Source organism: Chroicocephalus ridibundus, chromosome Z (assembly GCF_963924245.1).
Source record: "Chroicocephalus ridibundus chromosome Z, bChrRid1.1, whole genome shotgun sequence".
NCBI classification, from domain to species: Eukaryota; Metazoa; Chordata; class Aves; order Charadriiformes; family Laridae; genus Chroicocephalus; species Chroicocephalus ridibundus.
In genome coordinates, this window is record NC_086316.1 from 444,286 (window position 1) to 464,770 (window position 20,485).

The 20,485-nt window shown below is 50.2% G+C and overlaps 1 protein-coding gene across 1 annotated transcript in view; it reads left to right on the forward strand.

Annotated features, from left to right (window-relative positions):
- PAX5 (paired box 5) overlaps nucleotides 1–20,485 on the forward strand; it is a 136,139-nt gene that overhangs the window by 63,770 nt on the left and 51,884 nt on the right. The window contains exon 7 of the mRNA XM_063320094.1: nucleotides 9,579–9,708. Coding sequence (XP_063176164.1) covers nucleotides 9,579–9,708 — 130 coding nt within the window. The remainder of the gene's footprint in view (nucleotides 1–9,578; nucleotides 9,709–20,485) is intronic.

The window sequence follows — 20,485 nt, forward strand, 5'->3', positions numbered from 1 at the left end:
GAAGAAATGAAAGAAGAATTTCGGAAGATTATGTTTGGTTGGTTTTTCTTTCTTTCTTTTTTTTTTTTTTAATGTGGTCAGATCTACATTGGGGATTTGGTGGGGAATTCAGGATTGTAGAGAAAGTTGCCACCCCCAGAATGGAAAACAGAAGACTCCAGCCCCCATAGTGTCACCAGGCTCCCAGGGACCCCAACAGGAAAAGTGAAAGTCTTTTGGGAAACGAGGAGTGTGTGTTTGTGTCCAGGTTTGAAAGTGGCCTGAAATTCGGGAGTTGATGGGTTGATATGGGTTTGTTCAGCTTGGACTTGCCACAGAGCCCAGCAGAGTCCATGTCTCTCTGTCTGGGTTTGGCTGCGGCCAGAGATTTGCCCCCCGCCGGGCCTGGGTCTGGGACAAACCCTTCCCTGGGGATATTTTGCCATTGGAACTGCTTTGGAACCGGTTTGTTGTGCACAACATGTAACATGATACAGAGGGTGTTATGAAAGGATTCTCAGGTGGCATCTGTGAAATGCCTTCAGATGGTTCATCTGAAAGCATTATGGAAATCATAGAATCATAGAACGTGTTGGGTTGGAAGGGCCCTCTAAAGGCCATCTAGTCCAACCCCCCTGCAGTGAGGAGGGACATCTTCAACTAGATCAGGTTGCTCAGAGCCTCATCCAGCCTGGCCTTGAATGCCTCCAGGGATGGGGCCTCCACCACCTCTCGGGCAACCTGTTCAGAGATACAAACATTGTTCAAATACAAATGTTGTTCTTGCAAATTTGCACAAGGCTTCTCAAGAGTCAGGAGCTGCTGGTAGGATGGATTGAAGATCTGGCAATATTGATTTAAACTTCAGACAGATTCCGAGTATGCCTTCGTACTTCTGCTTTGTAGCAGTTCTCTGCTAAGGGAACTTCTCTGTAGGGAAATACTTGATGGTGCTGCTAGTTGTGTTTTCTTCCCTGCTCGCCCACGCCAGGTGCTTCAGTGGAAGCAGTGGAGCCACTGTGATAGCGGGTCATGCGTTTTCCCTCCTCTTATAGCTGAAACTGTTATTGCTGGGGGTGAAAGTGTCCAGTTCCCAACCTGAGAAACAGTGGGTTTTAGCAATATCTTGTGGCCGTGGGTGGCAAAAAGGGATTACGTGCTGTGTCTACAACACGCAAACTGCTTTTTCCACCAGGGTGGGGTGCGTTATGCTTTATTTCAGTTGGGTGTCAGTTGGGTGCCCCTTCTCTTGGCGTTGCGCGTTGGGCGGCTGAGGCTGCAGCAGAGCGGGGAGACGATGGGGCGGTGGGTGCCGGGGTGAGGAGCCATGGGGACAAGAAGCACCCCGAGAATCCTGGGGGGAAGCTGGAGAGGAGTGAGTGGGGCTGCCGCGGGGGAGGAGGAGGAGGAGGAGAAGGCTGGGAGAGGGGTGGTCGGAGGGGGCTCGGGGCGATGCTGCTTCGGGGAGGGGAGGCGGCTGTTGTGCGGTGGTCGGGATGGGTGCGCAGTGCCGGCAACTGGAGAAGGGTCCTGCAGCATTTGTTGTGCAAAATTGCTCGCATTCCTCATTAAGCTGAACTGGGAGGTTCTGGCATGGAAACAGCGGGCTGTTTCCAAGTTCCCCTGCTCCGGGCCGGAGCCGGCAGCGCTGAGGAGGGAGGGTGGGAGCTGGAGTCCATCATGGCTTCATTTCGTGTCCTGGGGGAACCAAGCAGTGTTTGTACCGCGAGAGGAAGGAGCTGTTGGGGATAAATGTGTGAGACTTGCCAATCCTGGCCGAAGCAGAGGTCAGCGCTGAGCGCTGCAGCTGCTGCTCATCCAGGTCCGAGTTATCGCGCTGGTGAGGCTGAAGCCTGGAAAAGCAGCGCCGCTCACCAGGGGGGGTTGTGCCCATTTACCTCCCTTGGGCTGGGTGATTTCCTATGGAGGCTTCTCCCTGCAAACCAGCAGTAAGGGTCCAGTGGGCTCCTTTGCCCCCGCCGGGAATGACCAGGGAAAGTCCTGGCTGGGAAACACCCGCGAGGGTCTGCAGGTCTCTGCTGTCCCCCCACCGGACCCTCCAGGAGAGGCTCCAGGATGGGGGCGCGATGGGCAGCCAGGTGGGGACTCGTCAGACCGATGGGTCCGTCATCCCCCGTGCGCATGCCCTGACGCCACGCAGGCTGTCCAGACCTTGCTTTTATTTGGTCTGCTAGCTCTGCCTAAGAAATAATAATAATAATAATAAAAAAAAAAAAGGAATGCTTTCAGCGTGAAGCTGTTTTCTGCGGGGCCGTTTTGTGGGGTTTTGTTGTTCGCCGCGGGCAGCCGCGGAGCGCGTGTGTGCGCGCGGGTGTGATTTACTGGCCTGTGCAATGCCACATGTCTTTAAAATTACAGTGCCCATTTCCTGCTGAAATAATTTCTACAAAGAGAGGCTCCTATTACAGCAAGAGGAGCGCGGACGTCATGATTTATTATTATTTATGGTCCCAGGGCCTTGTTTATGCACGATGGGTTAGGTGCTCAGGATAGAAATGCCATTATGCAAATGACATTGAATGTCCTTACTGAGCCTAAATAATTTTTGTGTTGGACGATTAAACCTCATCTGTTATTGATATGGGCTGCAGTCGGGCTATTAAAGAGTCCCAACAGTACTTACTCCCAGTAATGGGAAAATTGAGAGGAAGAGGCTAAACAATTGCCTCAAGTGTGCCGTGATTGTCTGGTAGGAGTGGAACATAACGAACCCCCTGAATGGAAATCGTGTTTACTACTTAGGGATAAATAAAAAGGGAGAACATGCAATAAATTATGCTTTGTGATGTGAATCGGCGCACCAGAGAATTTGCGTGCTTTCAATTTATTTATTTGAATTTTATTTATTTTTTTTTTGGGGGGTGTGGTGGTGGGGCGGGATGTGGACGCAGGGAGCAGGCAGGGAGGGCTCCCGCAGCGTGTGCCCCCGTCCGGGCGGCTGGGGAGAGCCGTCCTCCCCGGCGCCGCGCCGTCCGCTTTGACACAGCTGTGCGGTCACATTTTGATCAGTGTTGATAGCTTATGAATTCCAAAATTGACAAAATTTACGGAAAAATGAGGATAATCCATCTTCCTTAGCAGCCTGTCAGGAGCTGGCTATACTTCATAATCTTCAATTACAGATGCTATTTTCAGACATTTACATGCAGATATTAGAACAAAATGAAAATGAGAAACAAAGAGCGAATGGAAATGCAGCTATTTATATGTATAAAAGAAAAACAACAGGTAAATTCTAGGCATTTAGATTGGATTTGGGGGTCCCTTTGGAAAATCTGAGAACGGCTGCGTCCGCTTATGGATTGCACCGTGGAAATGTAAAACGTAGCGTGTTGTTTCCCACATGCAGATAATCGGAAGATTGGGTCAAAAACAGGTCAGTTATGCTGAAGCATGAGGGTAAATGTGTTCATGGCAGGGTGCACTGGCTAATTCCCGCTATCTTCAGAGGAATCTCTGGGGATGTGCACAATTCTAATTGCATTTGGGCTAAAACAAAGCACAGCTGTTAATTTTTCAAAAACATGTATGTTTTGTGAAAGGGAGATTCAGAAATACTCCATTTAAACTGAGGGAGAAGTATCGTACCACTGAAATCAAACTTCCATGCCCCGTGAGGCAGCAAGGAGCCCAATGTTGCCAAAAACAAAGAGAAACTGGTGTTCGGCCCCAAACAGCTGTGTAAATTGTGTTTACTCTGGAGCAGAGTTGGTTTTGGTGGCAGCACAGGGAATGTGACGTGGGTTATGAAGGGGGGTGTCAAGGCCGTGGTACGTGGGTTTTTGGGTGCCTCCCCCGTCCCGTCCCATCCCGTCTCGAGGTGGCTGAGCAGGAGGCGTTAGGGTGGATGCTCCATTCCCGTAAAATCGCTGGCGGAGCAGCACCGGTGCCCGTGCAGCTGCGAGGGGCGCTGGGTTCCTGAAAGCCTGGGGAGGTTAATTAGGGCTGCTTTGGATTAAGCTCTCCGAACCATATCTAATGTTACGAATTCCTTCCCTTTGTCAGGCTGAGGTGGGGGTTTCCGTGCACAGCCTTCCTGGTGTGCACACTTCTGCCTATATTCGTTAATTTTAAAGTATTAGGATGCGATGACTTGGAGATGTCGGGTATGGGGTGGGGTTGCTGCTGCCCCACGGCGCGAGCGAGGGCTTCGGTGGTGGTGACCTGGGAGACAGCACTGCGCCTTTTGGTGACCTCCAGTTAATGTCTGGCTGGGTTAATTGAGGAGAAGCATTGTTTTTGGCAGCTTGCTGCGGTGCGGCCGTCCTGCTGCCCGGGCTGGCGTGGGCAGGGGGAGGTGGTATGAACTGCAGGAGCATGGCCACCTCCCAGACCCCCCACGCTGGCACGTTGCTCCGAGGGTCCGAGCCCATCCTGCTGCTGCCACTGCTGCCTCCTGAGCATCCGATGCGAGGGGAGGCATCGCTTCGTGCCTGCTGGGTGTTTTGCAGGTGGTTTGGAAAACCAAACAGATGCAAAAACCGACACGTGCGAGTCCTGGTGGGCACCGGCTGGCTCCTTGCGATGGCCGCTCACCCTGCGCAGCAGACATCTCTTTTCTGTCTTTGCTTGGAGCGGTTTGGGGTCTGCACCCACAAAAAGGGCCAGGACAGGAGGGGGATGCATTTGTCTCACTCATCCTGGCCCATGGGACCTCCCCGAGTTCCCCACGCCAGCACCCCAGAACCAGGCCGTTTCAGGGAGTGGTGGTGTTCCCCACTGTGCCTCCATCTTTGCCAGCCACTTCGGGAAAAAAATTCCAGGTAAATCTCAGAGAGAAAACTGCTGTACGTGTAGGGTGGGTTCACCTTTCGGTGGGCTGCGCTCAGGCATCTTCTGCAGGAGAAGCGCAGGGTGGAGGCGGTGATGGGCTGTCTCGGTGTGTCACTGTAGTGCCGCAGGAGGCGGCAGAGCGTCCGGCGCACCGTGGAAACGGTTTCAAAATGGTACCAAAATGCTCCTGCACCCTCCTCCCTCCATCTGCCCATCACCTCCCCCTCCCTGGGGGGTCATACCTAGAACTGAACCTTTTGCAGGGGAGGTGTATGCGAAGAAATCTCCCGGTGTGTGCTCTGCAGGGGGGACTGGTGGGGCAGGACCCCACGGCCCGCGCAAGGGGGTGATCTGCTGCCCACGGGCGCCAGAGACCACCCCACGCCACCCCACCGAGCCGAGCGGGATGGGGCAGGGGGAGCACGAGACCCTGCCTCGCCCCGCCTTTCGGTTTGTCCTGCTCGGTCTCTCCTTTTATATTTTCCTCGTTTCACGTGTCTGTGTTTTCTCTCCTCCATGCTATGGCAGTGGTGCTCCATGCTGATGAGACAGTGCGTGGTACAACCGCAGGCAGTCATTTTTCAGGTAATTTCCAGGGTACTGAACACCCGACTCTTGCTTTTGCACCTACCGAGCAGCAGGTCGGGCTTCCTGCTGCGTGTGGAGGGACCCCTGGCCGTACCCGGCCATTCCGGGCTGTTCCGTGCCAGCGGCAGTGCCGGCTCGCCAGTGGAGCAGCCACATCTGAGACCCTTGTGCTGTCCCCGAGCGGCTGGGGAGGTCAGCAGGAGGGTCCTGATGGGGATCCTGGGTGAGGGGCTGCTCCACAAGCACGGCTCCCCCCGGGGTTTCTTCCCTCTGGACAGGGTGTCTGGAAGGATGAGCCCTGCTGGGGGGGGCAGCAAGAGGGGGGGCTCTGGAGCCCGTCACTGGTGGGGCCATCATCCCCCGGCCGGGCACGAGGGTGAGGGGGCTGCAGGCAGCACTGTGGTGGGCTTGGGGGTGGAGGCTCTTCTGCTCCCCACCCCTGGCTCCGTGGGGGCCAGGAGGTTCCTCCTTCTGACCCTCACCTCCCTGTAGCATCCCGGCCGCTGTGGGCCGTGGTGTTGCCTCCTCCTCTGCCCGCAGCTCCCTCCGCGCAAGGCTGGCGGCCGCGGCGCGGGTGCTGCTGCTCGGTGGGGGGAGCGGTGGCTGCAGGGGGGTGTGACACAGGGGTCACTCCTCCTCCAGGACCCTGCAAGGCGGCGGGGGGTCAGCAGCCTGAGGGGCCCTGCCTCGGCCCACGCTCTCACTGCCCGGGTGCCAGGAGCAGCGATGGTGGGCAGTGCGTGGTCGCTGTGGCTGCTGGTGGCCGATCACTGTTGGCCGTGAGAAGGGATGTGGGCAGAGTTTTGCCACAGGAACAGGGAAGTGGCATGAAAATCCCTGAAAATCCCTCTATTCTTGCCCCTGGGAAAAGTTGCTGGGCCACCGCGAAAGAGGCGCAGCTGCTATCTGCAGCTCCTGGGATGGAAAGCTGTGAGGGACCCCGAATCTCCATTTCCCTCCGATGGCTCCATCTCCTGGAGCCCGGCAGCAGCTCTGCCCGCCCATGGCTCTCCCTCCACGCCGTCCTGGGCAGCTGGAATGCTCCTGGTCTCTCCGGTCTGCTGGAGTGGTCCTGTGGTGTGCAGTGGTCCCGCTGCCCGCGGCGGGGCTGTGCCCCTGTGCATCGCTCCATCTCCCTGTGGTGGGTGACGTGGATGAGCGTGGGGTGCCACCATCCCCTCCCCGGACAGGTGTGCTACACCCTGATAGCTGCTGGCTTCTGATGTGGAAACTGCTCAGCCCCTCTGAGCCTGAAGGGCCAAGCTCGCCGTTGGTGGATGTGGTGCTTCCACACCTTTTTGGTTCAGAGGTGAGATGTGGCTGTGCTTCATGAAAGGCTGAGGGATTTGGGGTCTTTTCAGGCTGGAGACAAGAAGACTGAGGGGGGATCTTACCCATGCTTATAAATACTTGTCAGGAGGATGGGGCCAGGCTCTTTTCAGTGCTGCCCAGCAACAGGACAAGAGGTAACGGGCACAAACTTGAGTGTAGGAAGTTCCACCTAAACATAAGGAGGAACTTCTTTCCTGTGAGGGTGGCAGAGCCCTGGCACAGGCTGCCCAGAGAGGTGGTGGAGGTGGTATCTCCATCCCTGGAGATATTCCAAACCCACCTGGACGCGTTCCTGTGCCACCTGCTCTGGGTGACCCTGCTCTGGCAGGGGTTGGACTGGGTGATCTCCAGAGGTCCCTTCCAACCCCTGTTGTTCTGTGATTCCCCCTGGGCCCATTCCTCGGACCCCAGCAGGGCATAAAGATGCCATGCATCGGTATCTGCAGCCATCTCCGGACTCCTGTCTCTGGGGTTTGTGTGCGAGGGCTTGGACTGTTCCCAGTTGGGCTTGTGTGAGGAGCAGCAGCCCCAGGAGCCACTTTTGGCAGAGGGGTTCGGCTGTGCCCCCCCTGCCCAGCCCTGCCAGTGTCCCAGCCTGTGGCACAGTGGGGTGCTGCCTCCCCAGTGGCCAGTGGCCGGTTTGTCCTTTGGGGTCTGGAACCCCTGTTCACACCCTGACCATGGGGAGCAGAGGGTCACTGAGCTGCAGGAAGATCCAAAGAGATCTTCTAGTCTGGATGCCATGCGGTTACGGCTTTCCTAGAGCAGCTGGGGTGAAACACCGCATCCTCACCCACGGACTGGTGCGTGCTCTTCTCCAGACATCACAAGTACCAAGCAGTAGCGCACAAGGACAGCTTTTTCCTCTGCTGTGTTGCAGCCCCATCCTGCACCGCTCATATATCACCAGCTCCTGGACGTCTCCACAGGAGTCCAGCTGTTTGGGGAACAAAAAACCCAACAGTGCCACCACACGCACCCAGTGCAGGGGGAAGGGGGCTTGCAGATGTGGGATGGCGTGGAGTGGTGGGGAAAGGCTGGAAAATGCATCTTAGTAGGATGTGGAATGAGGAGAAGGAGCTTTGGTTGCACTTGTAGGAAGGAGAAAGGCTGGGACCATCGCTGGTGTTCTCCTCAGAGGAGGGGTGCTCAGGGGCCGCCCTCCCCGAGGTGCAGAAGTGGGGCTGAAGCAGAGTTGTGGGGGGTGTGTGTCTTCGAGGCAGCGTTGGTAGAAGAAAGGGGCTGGGAGCATGAAGGCAAGAGAAACGTGAGGGCATGGAGGGTGTCGGAGGAGGAATAAGCTGAAAGGACTGAGGAACAGGACAAGTTTAACTCAAAGGCTCGTGATGAACATAGGAGACGGGTCCTTGCTGAGAATCCCTCGGTCCAGAGGACCCTGTAGTGCTGATCCATGGGACGGGTGAAGGGATGGGGACGGGGTGGGCAGCAGCTGGTCACTGGCAGAAAGCGTATGTCACGCTTGTCTGCAGGAGGTTTGTGCGGGAGATCCTTCAAGGTGACAGGGTGTACTCGTGCCTCGCGCAGATGGCATCCTCGGAGGAAACGTGCGTAGTAACACAGACCTGCTAATGGGGGGCTGTCCATGGAAATTAACTTCTGTTTGAGTGAGAACTGAGCAACAGAGACACAAACAGATAGATCTGACCCCAAGTGCAGAGCTCATGGCAGATACCAGATCGTGTGCTGGGTTCTTGGTCACTTCCAAGAAACTTGCAGGAGGGAGAAAGACGTTTTCACTCAGATCAGCTTTTGTCTCCTTAAAAACCAGGAAAGTTAACTTTTTCACTTGGTCACTCAAAAAAAATCGTGAGGTCCTGGGTTCCCCAACGCGGCTTCAGCTCTGCACAGCTTCTGCAGTGACTTCGTCTGCAGAAATACGGCGGGGATCGGCCTTGGAGTGGTTGTTGTTCAGTTTGTCTGTTCCTGTTGCTGTTCTTCACTGGACGTCGTCATCCTCCAGTTGCGTCAGGCGTGATTACAACCTGACAAAGACGGGATTAAAACTTTAAGTGCAAATAGCAACAGGGAAGGGAGAATGTTGAAAGGAAACTTGCCCGTTTTGTGTGAATGATCCTGACAATCAGAAATCATGGAAAAAGGCAAATGAAGATAAGCTTTCTGCCACGTATGTGGAAGTATCACCTGCTGTATATTGACATAGCTGTACGGAAATTTATAGGGTTATAGGACATAAGAAATACAATTTTTGAGGACCTGTGCTCATTTACCATAGCTTCGACTAATGAGATTAAAAAATTGCCATGAGATGAGAGGGCACCCTTACACCAGTCAGGCGATTTGTTTTAAAATAATTTGTATTTAGAAAGAGTTGTCTACAGATCCATCCATCAAGCAAACATTTCTATTTATGTGCACTTTATTTCTTGTGAGATGATGAGGAAATGCAGCGTTCGTGAGAAAAGGGGGGAAACGGGACACCCCGTTCCCACCTGCTCATTAATGTGTGTCTTGTCAAGTGCCACCACCGGAATAAGTAGAGTTTGGGTTAACTGGCACAAACATTTTCCTCTAACAAGCAAATAACTTTCCCTCAGCAGTTACAGCCCCAGCTACTCTACAAAATTTCCTCTTTAAGGGACACCTTGTTACATATGGATGAGTTTGGCTTTGGTTTCATAAAGCAAGCCCATTTTGATGTTCTCCGAGAACATCGGTGTTGAGCACAGACACACTTATTGAGCACTTTGAATGCTTAACGGCCCTGTGTAAATGGGTATTGCCTTCAAAACTGACCGAACAAAGGATTTTTGAGTTCTGTTTTGCATCTACTTTTTGTCACATAGGCAGTAGCTCTTGAGCAGTAAATTTATTATCGCTAAAATGCCTTTTGTTTCATTTTGCAGGCAACTGAGTACTCAGCCATGGCATCGTTAGCTGGAGGATTAGACGACATGAAGGCCAACATAACCAGCCCTACTTCTGCAGATTTGGGAGCCAGCGTTCCCGGGCCTCAGTCATACCCTATCGTCACAGGTAGGCCATCTCCAGCGCCCGTAAGTGCTGTGGACTCTGTGTGTGTGTGTGCACATTGCGGGGTGATGCCCGTTATGGAGGAGTTGTGGAATGTGGAGTCATTTGCTCCAAGAGTCTCTTTTTCAGCGCGATTTCGTAGCAGCTCTGTTGAAAGTCAAGTGCGTGGCTGGGGCACATCACGAGTGTTTGCTTGGAGCCAACGGGTGAAGCATCCATCCCTCTGGTCCAGGAAGGAATATGGGCCTCCACCCCAAACCTGTGTCCTGCGCACCAGCATGTAACCAAAAAGCAGAACACCTGCCTCTGCTTTTGGGCTTCATCACTCATTTTTCATAAAGGCGCCTGGCGTGTTTGGCTGGACGGGTTTTTTATGACCGTTCAAACTAGCCTGAATTTTGGATGCTTTTGATTCCTACAAATGCACGTGTTTTATACCATTTCTGGAATTGTGATTGTGCACTAGGGCTGAGCGTTTTAATGAAAAGCAAAGGTTGCTTTTTCAAGGAAGGAATGCAGCATCATCTGCATTTGTGCAGCTGGCATAGCGCGGGAGCTAAGGAACAGCTAGAATTTGATAAGTGCTTTGGGCACCTAGTTTTGGGAATGACCACATCGCTTGGAAGGAGGTTGCTCAAATGGTAAGAAAACGATGAAATTGTGTCCCGAAAGAATTGTGGGAATCAGAAAAACGGGATTTTAAAACTTAAGGCTCTGTGTGTCCTATGCATGCTACCGCTGTGTGTTACTTCTGCCCTTGTGTCTAACCCATGCAGATTTCATCATTGAATTTTCTCAGTTTTGCCCAAGATTGGATTTACTTGTTTATTTTGTTGCTAAAAGGGAAGGTGACACTTTTTTTAGCATAGAATTATCATATCTTGAAAGCACTGCAGTCTCATCTATCAGGAGAGCAGTTTTGAAAATGAATGTTGTTACAAAATTGTTTTAACCCAATATGGCATCAATATTTGGCTACTATTGCCAAAAGTGTAGGAGTATTCAAAAGAAATTAGAGTGTTTCACAAACCGTAAGGAAATCCATGTTTACCTTGAAGTGGGAGGGGAGAGACTTCTTGAAATAAGTGTCTGGTACCGGGTGGGTGTTTCGAGAGGTAGACTCATAGGTAAGAAACATGTCTAGGGTTGGATGGATGGACAGAAAGAGGGACTTCTGGACATGCGTGGCTTATGACAGGTAGGGAGAGAGAGCGTAGGTATAGATATATTTATAGAATCATAGAATCATAGAGTAGAAGGAATCTAAAAGGAATATAAAAGAAGGAACATGAACCATCATGTTTGGGGCCATAAGCCCCCCATACAGCCTATGAAAGTTAAAAAGAAATGTCTCCTAAGGCAAATTATTCTGTAATTGTTTGCTGCAGAGCTCCTTGCCTCTTTCTTTGAGGCCTGAAGTGCTGCTCATTGCAAAAGACCCAGGCTGCCTTGGCCCATCACAGGTGTCCTCTTGCCCTTCGTTCATCTTCTGGGTGTTTCTCTCTTGCTCATCTGAGTCCCTGCCCCCGTGACAAGCCTGGTGCCCTCGCAGAGGCATTTGTGCTCTGCTGATGAACAGCAGCACCTTGGGTGCTGTGGGCATTGCTGTCTGGGGCTCTCCCACTGGGGAGCATCCGCAGCTGGCAGCGTGGGATGGGAACCGCTGGGAGCTGTGTCTTGAGCTGCATTATCAGGGAGTGAAAGGAAGGCAAGATGAGAGAGAAGCTGAGATGCTTCCTCGCTTCTGTCGTCTTCCAAGGATCTGCCTATCCAGGATCTGCACTTGGTCAAAATCAGACTCAGCCAAAAGCTGTTTGATTCAATACTTCACCAGCACTTGTTCTTTTATGCTGGTTTAAGCACTTGTGCTTCTTGGGTTGCTCCTTCCTTAGAGCTGGGCGAACTGACTGGTCGTGTGTGTTAGAGCAAAACTGGCTGGAGACATGACGCTGCGGAGCTTGTTACAGGTCTCGCGTGGGTTCTCCCTGTAACATTAGCTACACTTGAGCAGAAGTTCCAAATGTTAAATTTACTAGTTCTCATCAAAAGCACAGAGCAGGCTTTATGAGTAGCAAACCTAGAAAAAACCTGCCATTGGTCTTAAACGTGACAGGGTGAGAGCTATAACAGAACACGTTTTACAAGGCAGTAGGTATTTATATCTTTAATTTAATATTGTTGTAGAGTTTTCTAACACCTGCATTCATAAAACTTAGATTTACACAAGCATATCAAACCCCTTTAAAACCTATGCCTTCTGATAATTTTCGGAGAGGATTGTCTGTTACCCTTCCTTTTCCTTTCCTAACACCCATTTTGTGCTGCCTGTGCTCTGGGAGCGCCCAGAAGCCCCTGGCACGATCTGAGCCCTGTATCTGGGGACGTACCGTACGCCTGAGCAGTGCTCCGCCTGAGTCTTTCCTTCGGAGATGAAGGGACGTACGGACTGTCTGGGGCAGAAGGATTTAAGCAGCAAGCCATACTTCGTAATGTGCAAGGCATCCAAGTGACAGCAGATTTGGTGATGTATTTCTTAGCACAGCTCTGGACAGACTTCTCCATTTTCTCCCAACAATTAACTCACTTTTTGAGTAATGCCTCTTTTTCCACCCCGTTTCCCTGGTGGGACAGGGGATTCAGAAGAGAAGACGCATTTAGGGATTGTTTTTCATTTGTAATCAAAAGCATATTGTTACTGGCCTTTCATCTGTCGTAGGTATCACTGAAAATTACAAGGACCTGGGCAATGATACACAGGGGTGGTTGTGAGTGCGAGGTCCAACAGACATTTGCTAAGACACCATGTGCTCTGCCTTCTGGGAGCTTTTTTGTTGTCTGTGGTCTGACCAAAGCTATGGTAAAATTCAGTGTTTTAGTGTTCCTGAGCTGGAGCTGGGGTGGATGGTTGGATTTAGGTGGTAGATAAGGCAGGGAACACCTGGAAGAAGGTTAGCTTTGTGTCAGCCCCGCTTTGGTGGTCAGGAATAGACTCGCGAGAGACGTCCTGCCGGAGCCACGTCCTGGACCTCGGCCCCTTGTCTGGCCAGCAAGAGCTTGAGCCTCACAGGCCTGTGATGGCATTTCTCCTGCAAACTGCTCCTCATTGGAGGAGGAATGGTGAACCTGAGTTCCAGTCTTTTCTTGAGACGCAGAAAGTTTAATTTTTTCACCCTTTTTTGCATGTTTCCACTCTTCCTCGTTCCAGCCAGGCTCTTTGCGATGTGCCCAAGCACTGAAAGCATCGGGGTACAACTTGTTTCAGTCATGCTAGGTAGTGTGGTTTTTAGCTGTAAAAGTGAGGGGTGGCTGGATAAAGCTCCACAAAATGTCCAAACTCTGTGTCTGGTGGTGGTAATGGCTTGAGAGGCTGTAGACACTTTTGTAACAGCTTCACCGTCATGAGACCAAAAGCTGCTTAAAACTCTGGCAACTGAGTTGTAGCATCCAGAGGAGTCTGTTGGTGGGAAATGTGTGTATCAGGAACTCTTGTGGTGGGCGTGAAGCAGAGCTGTGAACGTGCGATTGCGTGAGTCTTCAGCAGTGAGCAGGGCTATCAGTGGGAGTGGGGCTGGAAAGCTGCATTTCTGGGGTTAAAGAACTTGAAATATGATATACAGGGGTTTGAGCTGAGAACACTAATGTCCTTTCAATAGCTGGTATCTGCCGTTCGAACTTAATCAGTTTCTATGAGAAAGTCTGGAGACTTTCTGGGCTGCCATTGGTGAAGAGATCTAAGTCTAGTTCATTTTGTCAGTCTTAAGTCTGTAAGACAGATCATAAAAGAATTTAATGCAAATGAAGCAGAGAATGGAGGTCCTAAGTGAATTATGAGCACGGTCTTTCATTGTTCTTGTTGCTGGGATGTGATGTGGGCAGCAAAGCAGTGTCGAGGGTTGAGTTGCAAAAGATCCTCTGTCATCTGCTGGCAGAAAATGTAAGATTTCTTAACAAGCTGGTAGATCAAAACATTTGGGATACTTTTTGGAGATGAAAAGATACTTAAACATTGGCATTCATGCCAGCACTTTCTGCTAGAATATGTCTAAGGAAAAATTTAGCGACAGTTCTCAGTACTGCTTCATCTGCCAGCTCTGCTGTGTTATGGAGCACCAGCCAAACCTCTGGTTAGAGAACCACTCGATTTCTCTCCATCGTTTTTATGCCACATTAAATATTAAGTTTAAAAAAAAAAACCCTTCCCTTACTGCTTGCTGCCACAGTCCATAAGCTCTCTCTCCATTTACAAGCCAATGACATGTGCCCAGCTCATTACTGCTGTAGTCAGCAGTTTCCAAGCAGCCCGTGATTGTTACTAATTACCTGCAGATGCATTTTCCCTGCGCCGGCTTGCTGATTTCAGCGTGGTCAGTATCACTTTGAGAGGACAGAGCCGTGCTGACACCTCGGCGTGTCTCTGTGGCGCGGCGCCGGGGGCAGATGGTGGGACACGCGGGCTGCAGGATCAGCTCGCATTAGCGGGGCTGGGAGCGACTGTCGGTCTCACCTGAGGCAGAGGAGACCCTTCCACTGCAGCGGGGTCTGACGCCAACTCTGTGTCACGCTGTTGAAAGAAGGAGCGCAGAGCACAGTGTTGGCAGTGGGCATCAGTCTTGCTCCTCCAGCAGATGTTGGAATGGGGGAGCCTGATCTCAGAATCATAGAATTGTAGAGTCATTTTGGCTAGAAGAGCCCTTTAAGGTCATCAAGTTCAACCATTAAGCCAACACTGACAAGTTACCACTACCCCATGTCCCTCAGCACCATGCCTGCCCCTCTCTTAAATCCCTCCAGGGATGGCGACTCCACCACTGCCCTGGGCAGCCTCTTCCAATGCTTGACAACCCTTTCCGTGAAGATATTTTTCCCAATATCCATCCTAAACCTCCCCTGGCGCAACTTGAGGCCGTTTCCTCTTGTCCCATGGCCTGTTCCTTGGGAGAAGAGCCCGACCCCCCCGGCTACACCCTCCTTTCAGGGAGCTGTAGAGAGCAAGGTCTCCCCTGAGTCTTCTCCCATGCTGGGACATCTCCATCACCTTTTGCTTGCCTGCTCTTCCTGGTCGCTGCCGGGTCCCACTCGGACCTGCTGGCTTCCATCCTGACAAGCATGTCCTGAGGCCGCTCTACTGAGGCGGCTGCAGGACATTTCACAGCTTACAGACCTGTGCAGGGACAGATGAGACTCTGCCACATATGGACAGGATTCCTGATCCTCTGCACCCAGCCTTGTAACCGTGGAAGGAGTGTTACCTTGTGTGCTCCTGTGTGGGGTCAGCCTTGGAGACAACGGTCCCATAGAGCCAAGTGCAGTGGCTTTCCTGCACAGTTTGTATGCACATCAGAATAAGCAAGAAGAAACAGAACAAAACCAGGAGTAGAGTCCGTGCATCATTTGGAGGGATGGAGAAGGAGAGACATTCTCAGTGGCAGTCAGCTTAGAGTGTCTGCTGTGGCTTGCGCTGGTGGACTTGGCCACCAGACATGTCTGATCCCAGACTTCAAGCTGAACTGAACACAGAGCGAGCAGGGTCGATGCTTCCGGCTGAATAGACTCCTCCACTCCTGGGAAGACCAGCTTGGCTTTTTCATTAGTGTGGGTGCATCCAGCACCTTAGATGTAGTGTATTATGCCGGGTAGTTATTTCTTCATAGGTGTCACCGGACTGTGGCTAATGCAGGTAACAGGGATATGCTTAACCTTCCATATTCCTGCATATTTTGTCAAATTTTTGTAGTTAGGAAATGAAATGACTAAAATTGGATAAATGCACGCCAAAAGACAAGCCATTCCTTGCTGCTGTACTGCTGTAATGTAAAGTCCTCCGCTGGCCGCTCTCATCATATTTTTCCTTGGGAGTGCGCAGTCTCGTAGAAGAATTGTGTTGCCTGACGCTTCATCCTTCTTCGTTCATCCTATCATGCTTTGACTGCAATTTATAAACCACAGTTTTGCCGTGTTTTGTTGCGTGGCAGATATTGTTGGTCACTTCTGAAGCTACGCATGAGACGGTGACAAGGCAGTTGGACTGGAAACCTTGCCAAAATGAATCGTCCCTGGGCGGTTCAGTGTTTGCAGACAGTGTGGATTATGATGCCTTCAACAGCAAGGCAGAAAAGAGCTGCTCCTCTGAACTCCCAGACTGATCTCTTGCCAGGATTGAACACTGATAATATTTAGCTCAGTGCAATCTGAAAGAACTTCTTGATTTTTTATAGGAAAGCAAGTGCCATGTAGGATGCAGATCACCTTCAGAAGAAGCAATGAATCCTTCTCAGCCTATGGATGGAGGATTCATCTGAATAACCCTAGACACCAGCCTTTGGGTGGAGGAGTCTGGAGATGCGTTCCTCTCTCCAGACTAGAGTTTAGGCATGCAGTTAGGACTGGACATCTACTTTTTGCATAACCTAAGTTAGGGGGTCTCATAGCACACTTGATCATGATCCTCCTGAGCTTCAGTCTCCTGCCGATTAGGGAGGGTCAGGCAGTTTTTGAGCCGATGCTGAGGAGGGCTCCTATGCAAGCAACAGGACTGGCAGACACAGCACTTTGTGCAGGAGGATGCAGGGGGGGCCAGAAACTCCGTGTGCAAGCTTGGGAGTGGTGATGGTGTGACCTGCTAGGGCTGGGAGTGTTTGCACTGAGGAAGGGGAGGCTTGCAGAGGGAGCCTTACCCGTGTGGGTCAATACTTGGTGGGGCTGAGCAAAGCAAATGCAAGCAGGCTCTTCTCGGTGGTGCCCGGGCAGGAGGCCATGGGCACAAATGGAGACAAGGGAAATTCCTCTTGCACATGAGAAAAAAACCTTTCTGCTGTGAGAGTGGTCAAATGCTGGCACAGGTTGCTCAGAGAGGCTGTGGAGTGTCTGTCCTTGGAGATGCTCAGAACTGGATTTGACATGGTCCTGGGCAGGCTGCTTTAGGTGACCCTGCTCTGAGCAAGAGCTGGGCTGGATGGTCTCCAGAGTTGCTTTCTAACCTCAGCTACTCTGTGTTTCTGTGATAGGCACAGTGCTTCCATGTTGCTGGGTAGGAGTCATTGTCTCTCTGGTGGGATCATGCCCAGTTCATGGAGGGTGAGGGTACCACTGGTACCTTCTGAGGGTCTGCCTCTGCTGGGATGTGCTGGAAAGGTGGGTGCAGAAGCTTTCTCACCCATTTATTTTGCTCTGTCTGTACCTGTGTTTAAAGGAACATTCTTTAGATACAACAAATCACGGAAGAAAAGGTAGATGTTTTCCTTTCACTTGTTTGTTTTGTGTGGTTTTGGCGGTTTTTGTTTTCCTTATCCCTTTTTTTCTGTTCTTCCTCATCCCTGGCTCTCAACTCACCCAGCAAAAGATACCAGCGCTCAAAACCTTTCCCTGGGATTCTTAACCTGACCTAAGCTCTCCAACGAACACCGTAAGGGCTCTGCCTCTCTGGAGAAGAGGGGACATTGGGGTTGTCTAAGCAGCTTGGAATCTGGCCTATTTCTTTTTATGGCTTTGGAAACTGGGTGTCTTGGGGGTACACCAGAGAAATCAAGAGTTTTCTCGTAGTAAGAAGCTGCAGAGTGGTATGTGGTGAGACGTGTACTTCTGGGTAGGGTGTTTAGTCAATGTGGATAGGTAAGATGGGAAATGGTGATGGGCTGAACCCTCTGGTGAAGGTCCGGGTGGGCCCTGAAGGAGGTGCTGGCTTCTTCACCATGTCTTGGCTGGACTCCGAGTGCGCATCCCACATCAGAACTGAGTCACTGCATCTTTCCAAGGTTTCCTTCTCTTTGCTATTGCCAAGCTAAAGGCGGAAGTTTAACTGATAAACGATGCTCTTCTTTCTTCAACACCGGTGTGCTCTCTGGAGACGGTGCTGGAAGGAGCCAAGAAAGGGCCTCAAGCCCTTATTTGATGTGCCCTTCATGACCCATTTCTGATGATGATGATCTGAGACAACTAAGCACCTTTTGCGTCAAATGGAAACAATAATGTGAAGCTTAGAAGCATCTAGAAGCTTAGAAGCTTAGAAGCTAGAAGCTTCCAATATGTGCCTTGGTGGAATACATAGTGAAATAGGATTTTTCACTCTTTCTTGCACACCTGATGTTCACAGGGAAGACAACTACTGCTTTAGAGATGCAAAAATATGGTACAGGGTCAATATTTCATTAACGTAAAGTGCAAAACTCCTTTTAGTAATTCTGGGAAATGCATTGTGAAGTCTGCTGTTGGTGATTCCTGGGAGGGAAAGAGGACATTTATTTTAATTTGTATGTTACTGTGGTAAAAAAGAAAAATCAGCCCCCAAACCTTGTATGTAGTTGATTCTGCAGTTGTAGTCTGTTTATTGTTGTGCATTTAGGTCTAAGCCCAGGTTTTACTGACCACAGTGGTAGAGCCTGGTTTCATTAGGAAACGCCTTAAATGAATTTGCTACTTTGCATTTTGAGAATGACCTGTCAGAGGAACTCTTTTCACTAATTTCTCACCATTTAGGAGGTCAGTGGCTGGTCATCCCTGTAGCAAGGTCTCCAGGTGTAAAGGAGAAAGCACCTGCAGGAGGTGACTTACCCCATGGATTTTTGGATATGAAGTTAGAGGTCCTCGTCAGAGGGTGCCTGTTTCTTTCCAGTGACTGTTGAGGTAGCTGAAGCCGGACCTGCGTGGGTGGGATGGACCTGCCCCGCGGAGGGGAAGGTGGGTCGCGTGAGGGTCCTGGAGGGAGTCGTTATCCAGCTGATGTTTGCTGAAATGTTGGTAAGTGACAGTTTTACAGCTGTGTTCTCACTAGCTGCATAAAAGGATTCCAATTATTTTGATTTCGAATTAAAAAAATATTTGCAGTTTTTTGATGAAAAGTAGTTTCAAAGGGAACAATTTCTATATTGCCATCCAACTCTCTAAAGTAAGAACAATGAAACATTTTCACAATTCTTTCTTCCTTTTTTTTCTTTTTTCTTTTTTTTTTTCACCTAAAATCAACACAGCTTGGAAGAAAGTAAAGAAAAGGTTTAGTTTTGTTGCAATTACCTTTTTTTTCTGAAAAAATGTTTTTTTAATATTTTTTGTGGTCAATTGTAATAGCAATAATAAAAAGTCTTCTGAGGCCATCTTGTTTTGGTCATATAATCTGTCTCTATGAGGAAATGTTGATCAGTGTCCTTTTATATTATCACCAAATTATACTTTAATTTCTGTGGGACTGTTTTGAAGTGCAAATCGGTGTTGGTAGATGGTTTCTAGTGCAGCATAATGCTAGATTTACAGCTTAGTCTGTACATTTAATAGATAAAAGTGCAGATGCATTTTCCAATAATCTATTCGTCACTCCCAATAGGGCCTGTCATGTTAAAGACTTGAAAAAAGGCCACATAAACTCCTGTGGAAAGGCAGCCAATCTGAAAAACAAAAGTGTCATTTTTAATGACAGGACAGAGTCTAACTGAAACACTGTTGAATTTTTTCCATTTTTATGAATTCTTATCTTGCCATTAAAAAAGAAACAAGCGCATTTGAGAAAGCAAACGAGGGCACTTGTACCCCACTAAGACCCAGGCTATTAACTGCCTCTTTTGATGATGTACAGCCTCACTCTGTTGGGAGTTTGGCTGTGGATTTAAATGTTGAATTTAACTATGGTAAACATGTTTTGGTGCAAAGCATGTATAATAACAATTTGCATTTACATAGCATCTTTTACTTAAGGATTTTGCAATCTCTAATTAATTAAATCTGTTTCCCCCTGCCCCCGATACCGCTGTGGTATGGATAATAAATACAATTTTAAATGGAACAGCCATGGCAGGAGGATTAAGACAAGAGGGTTCTGGTGTGTCTGCACTGGTCCTGATTGTGGTGGGGCTGGGGCTTGTTCTGCAGACACCCCGAGCAGCCTCCTCCGTGCCCGCCCCGCTCTGAAATGCCCTGACAAAGGCTGGGCATCCAAACGGCTCCGCACGAGCAGGTGGGAAATGCCCGGCTGGCTCCAGCCACGGCTCCTCCACTGGTGTCCGGGTCCTGGGGATGCTGACCCACACCGTGCCACCGCTGTGGCAGGGCTGGCTTCAGGGCATCAACAGCTGATTCCGTCCACAGACAGCATTTCTCGCTGCCACAGAAAAGCTGTAAATCTGTCATAGATCTCCAAATTGGAAATAATAATAAAAAAAAAAAATAGAAAGGAAAACACTCCAGCTAGCATAAATGCTTCCTAAATTGCTTTTTTTGGCCTGCAACACTACCAAAACACCTGAGAGTGTCTGCGCAAGCCTCCAAAATGGTATTTCCAGGTGGGGAGGGGGACAAATTGGCGTCTGTGTGTATGCACGGCACAAAAATAAAGTCTAGTGGTAGTCTGAGTCAGGCTACAGATGTCGTTTCTAGGACAAGGTAATTGTTTTGATGGCAGTGGTTGAAGACATCTCCAAGCTCCCTACACCACTGATGATATGACTGATGATAGGTGGCCTTAGTTGACCAAATATGACTTAATTCTCATCTGATGCTCGACCATTTGGGAGATTCCATATTATTTACCCAGGGGACAATGAGACCAGCAGTTTGGGAAGTAGAGGGAATGGTTAAGCAGAGACAATTCGAGGGCTATGTGCACCGCTGGGCGGTGGACAGCATGCCACGGGGGCATCTGCCACCAACTCGCACGGTCATACCATCACCTAGAAATGGGAATGTGCCTTTTTTAAAAAAAACAAAACACATGGGAGGACTCAGGAAAGAAAAGCTGCAGACTGTGAAGTGTTCCAACACTGGATGGGCACAGAGCCTGCTGGGCACTTCCCGAAGG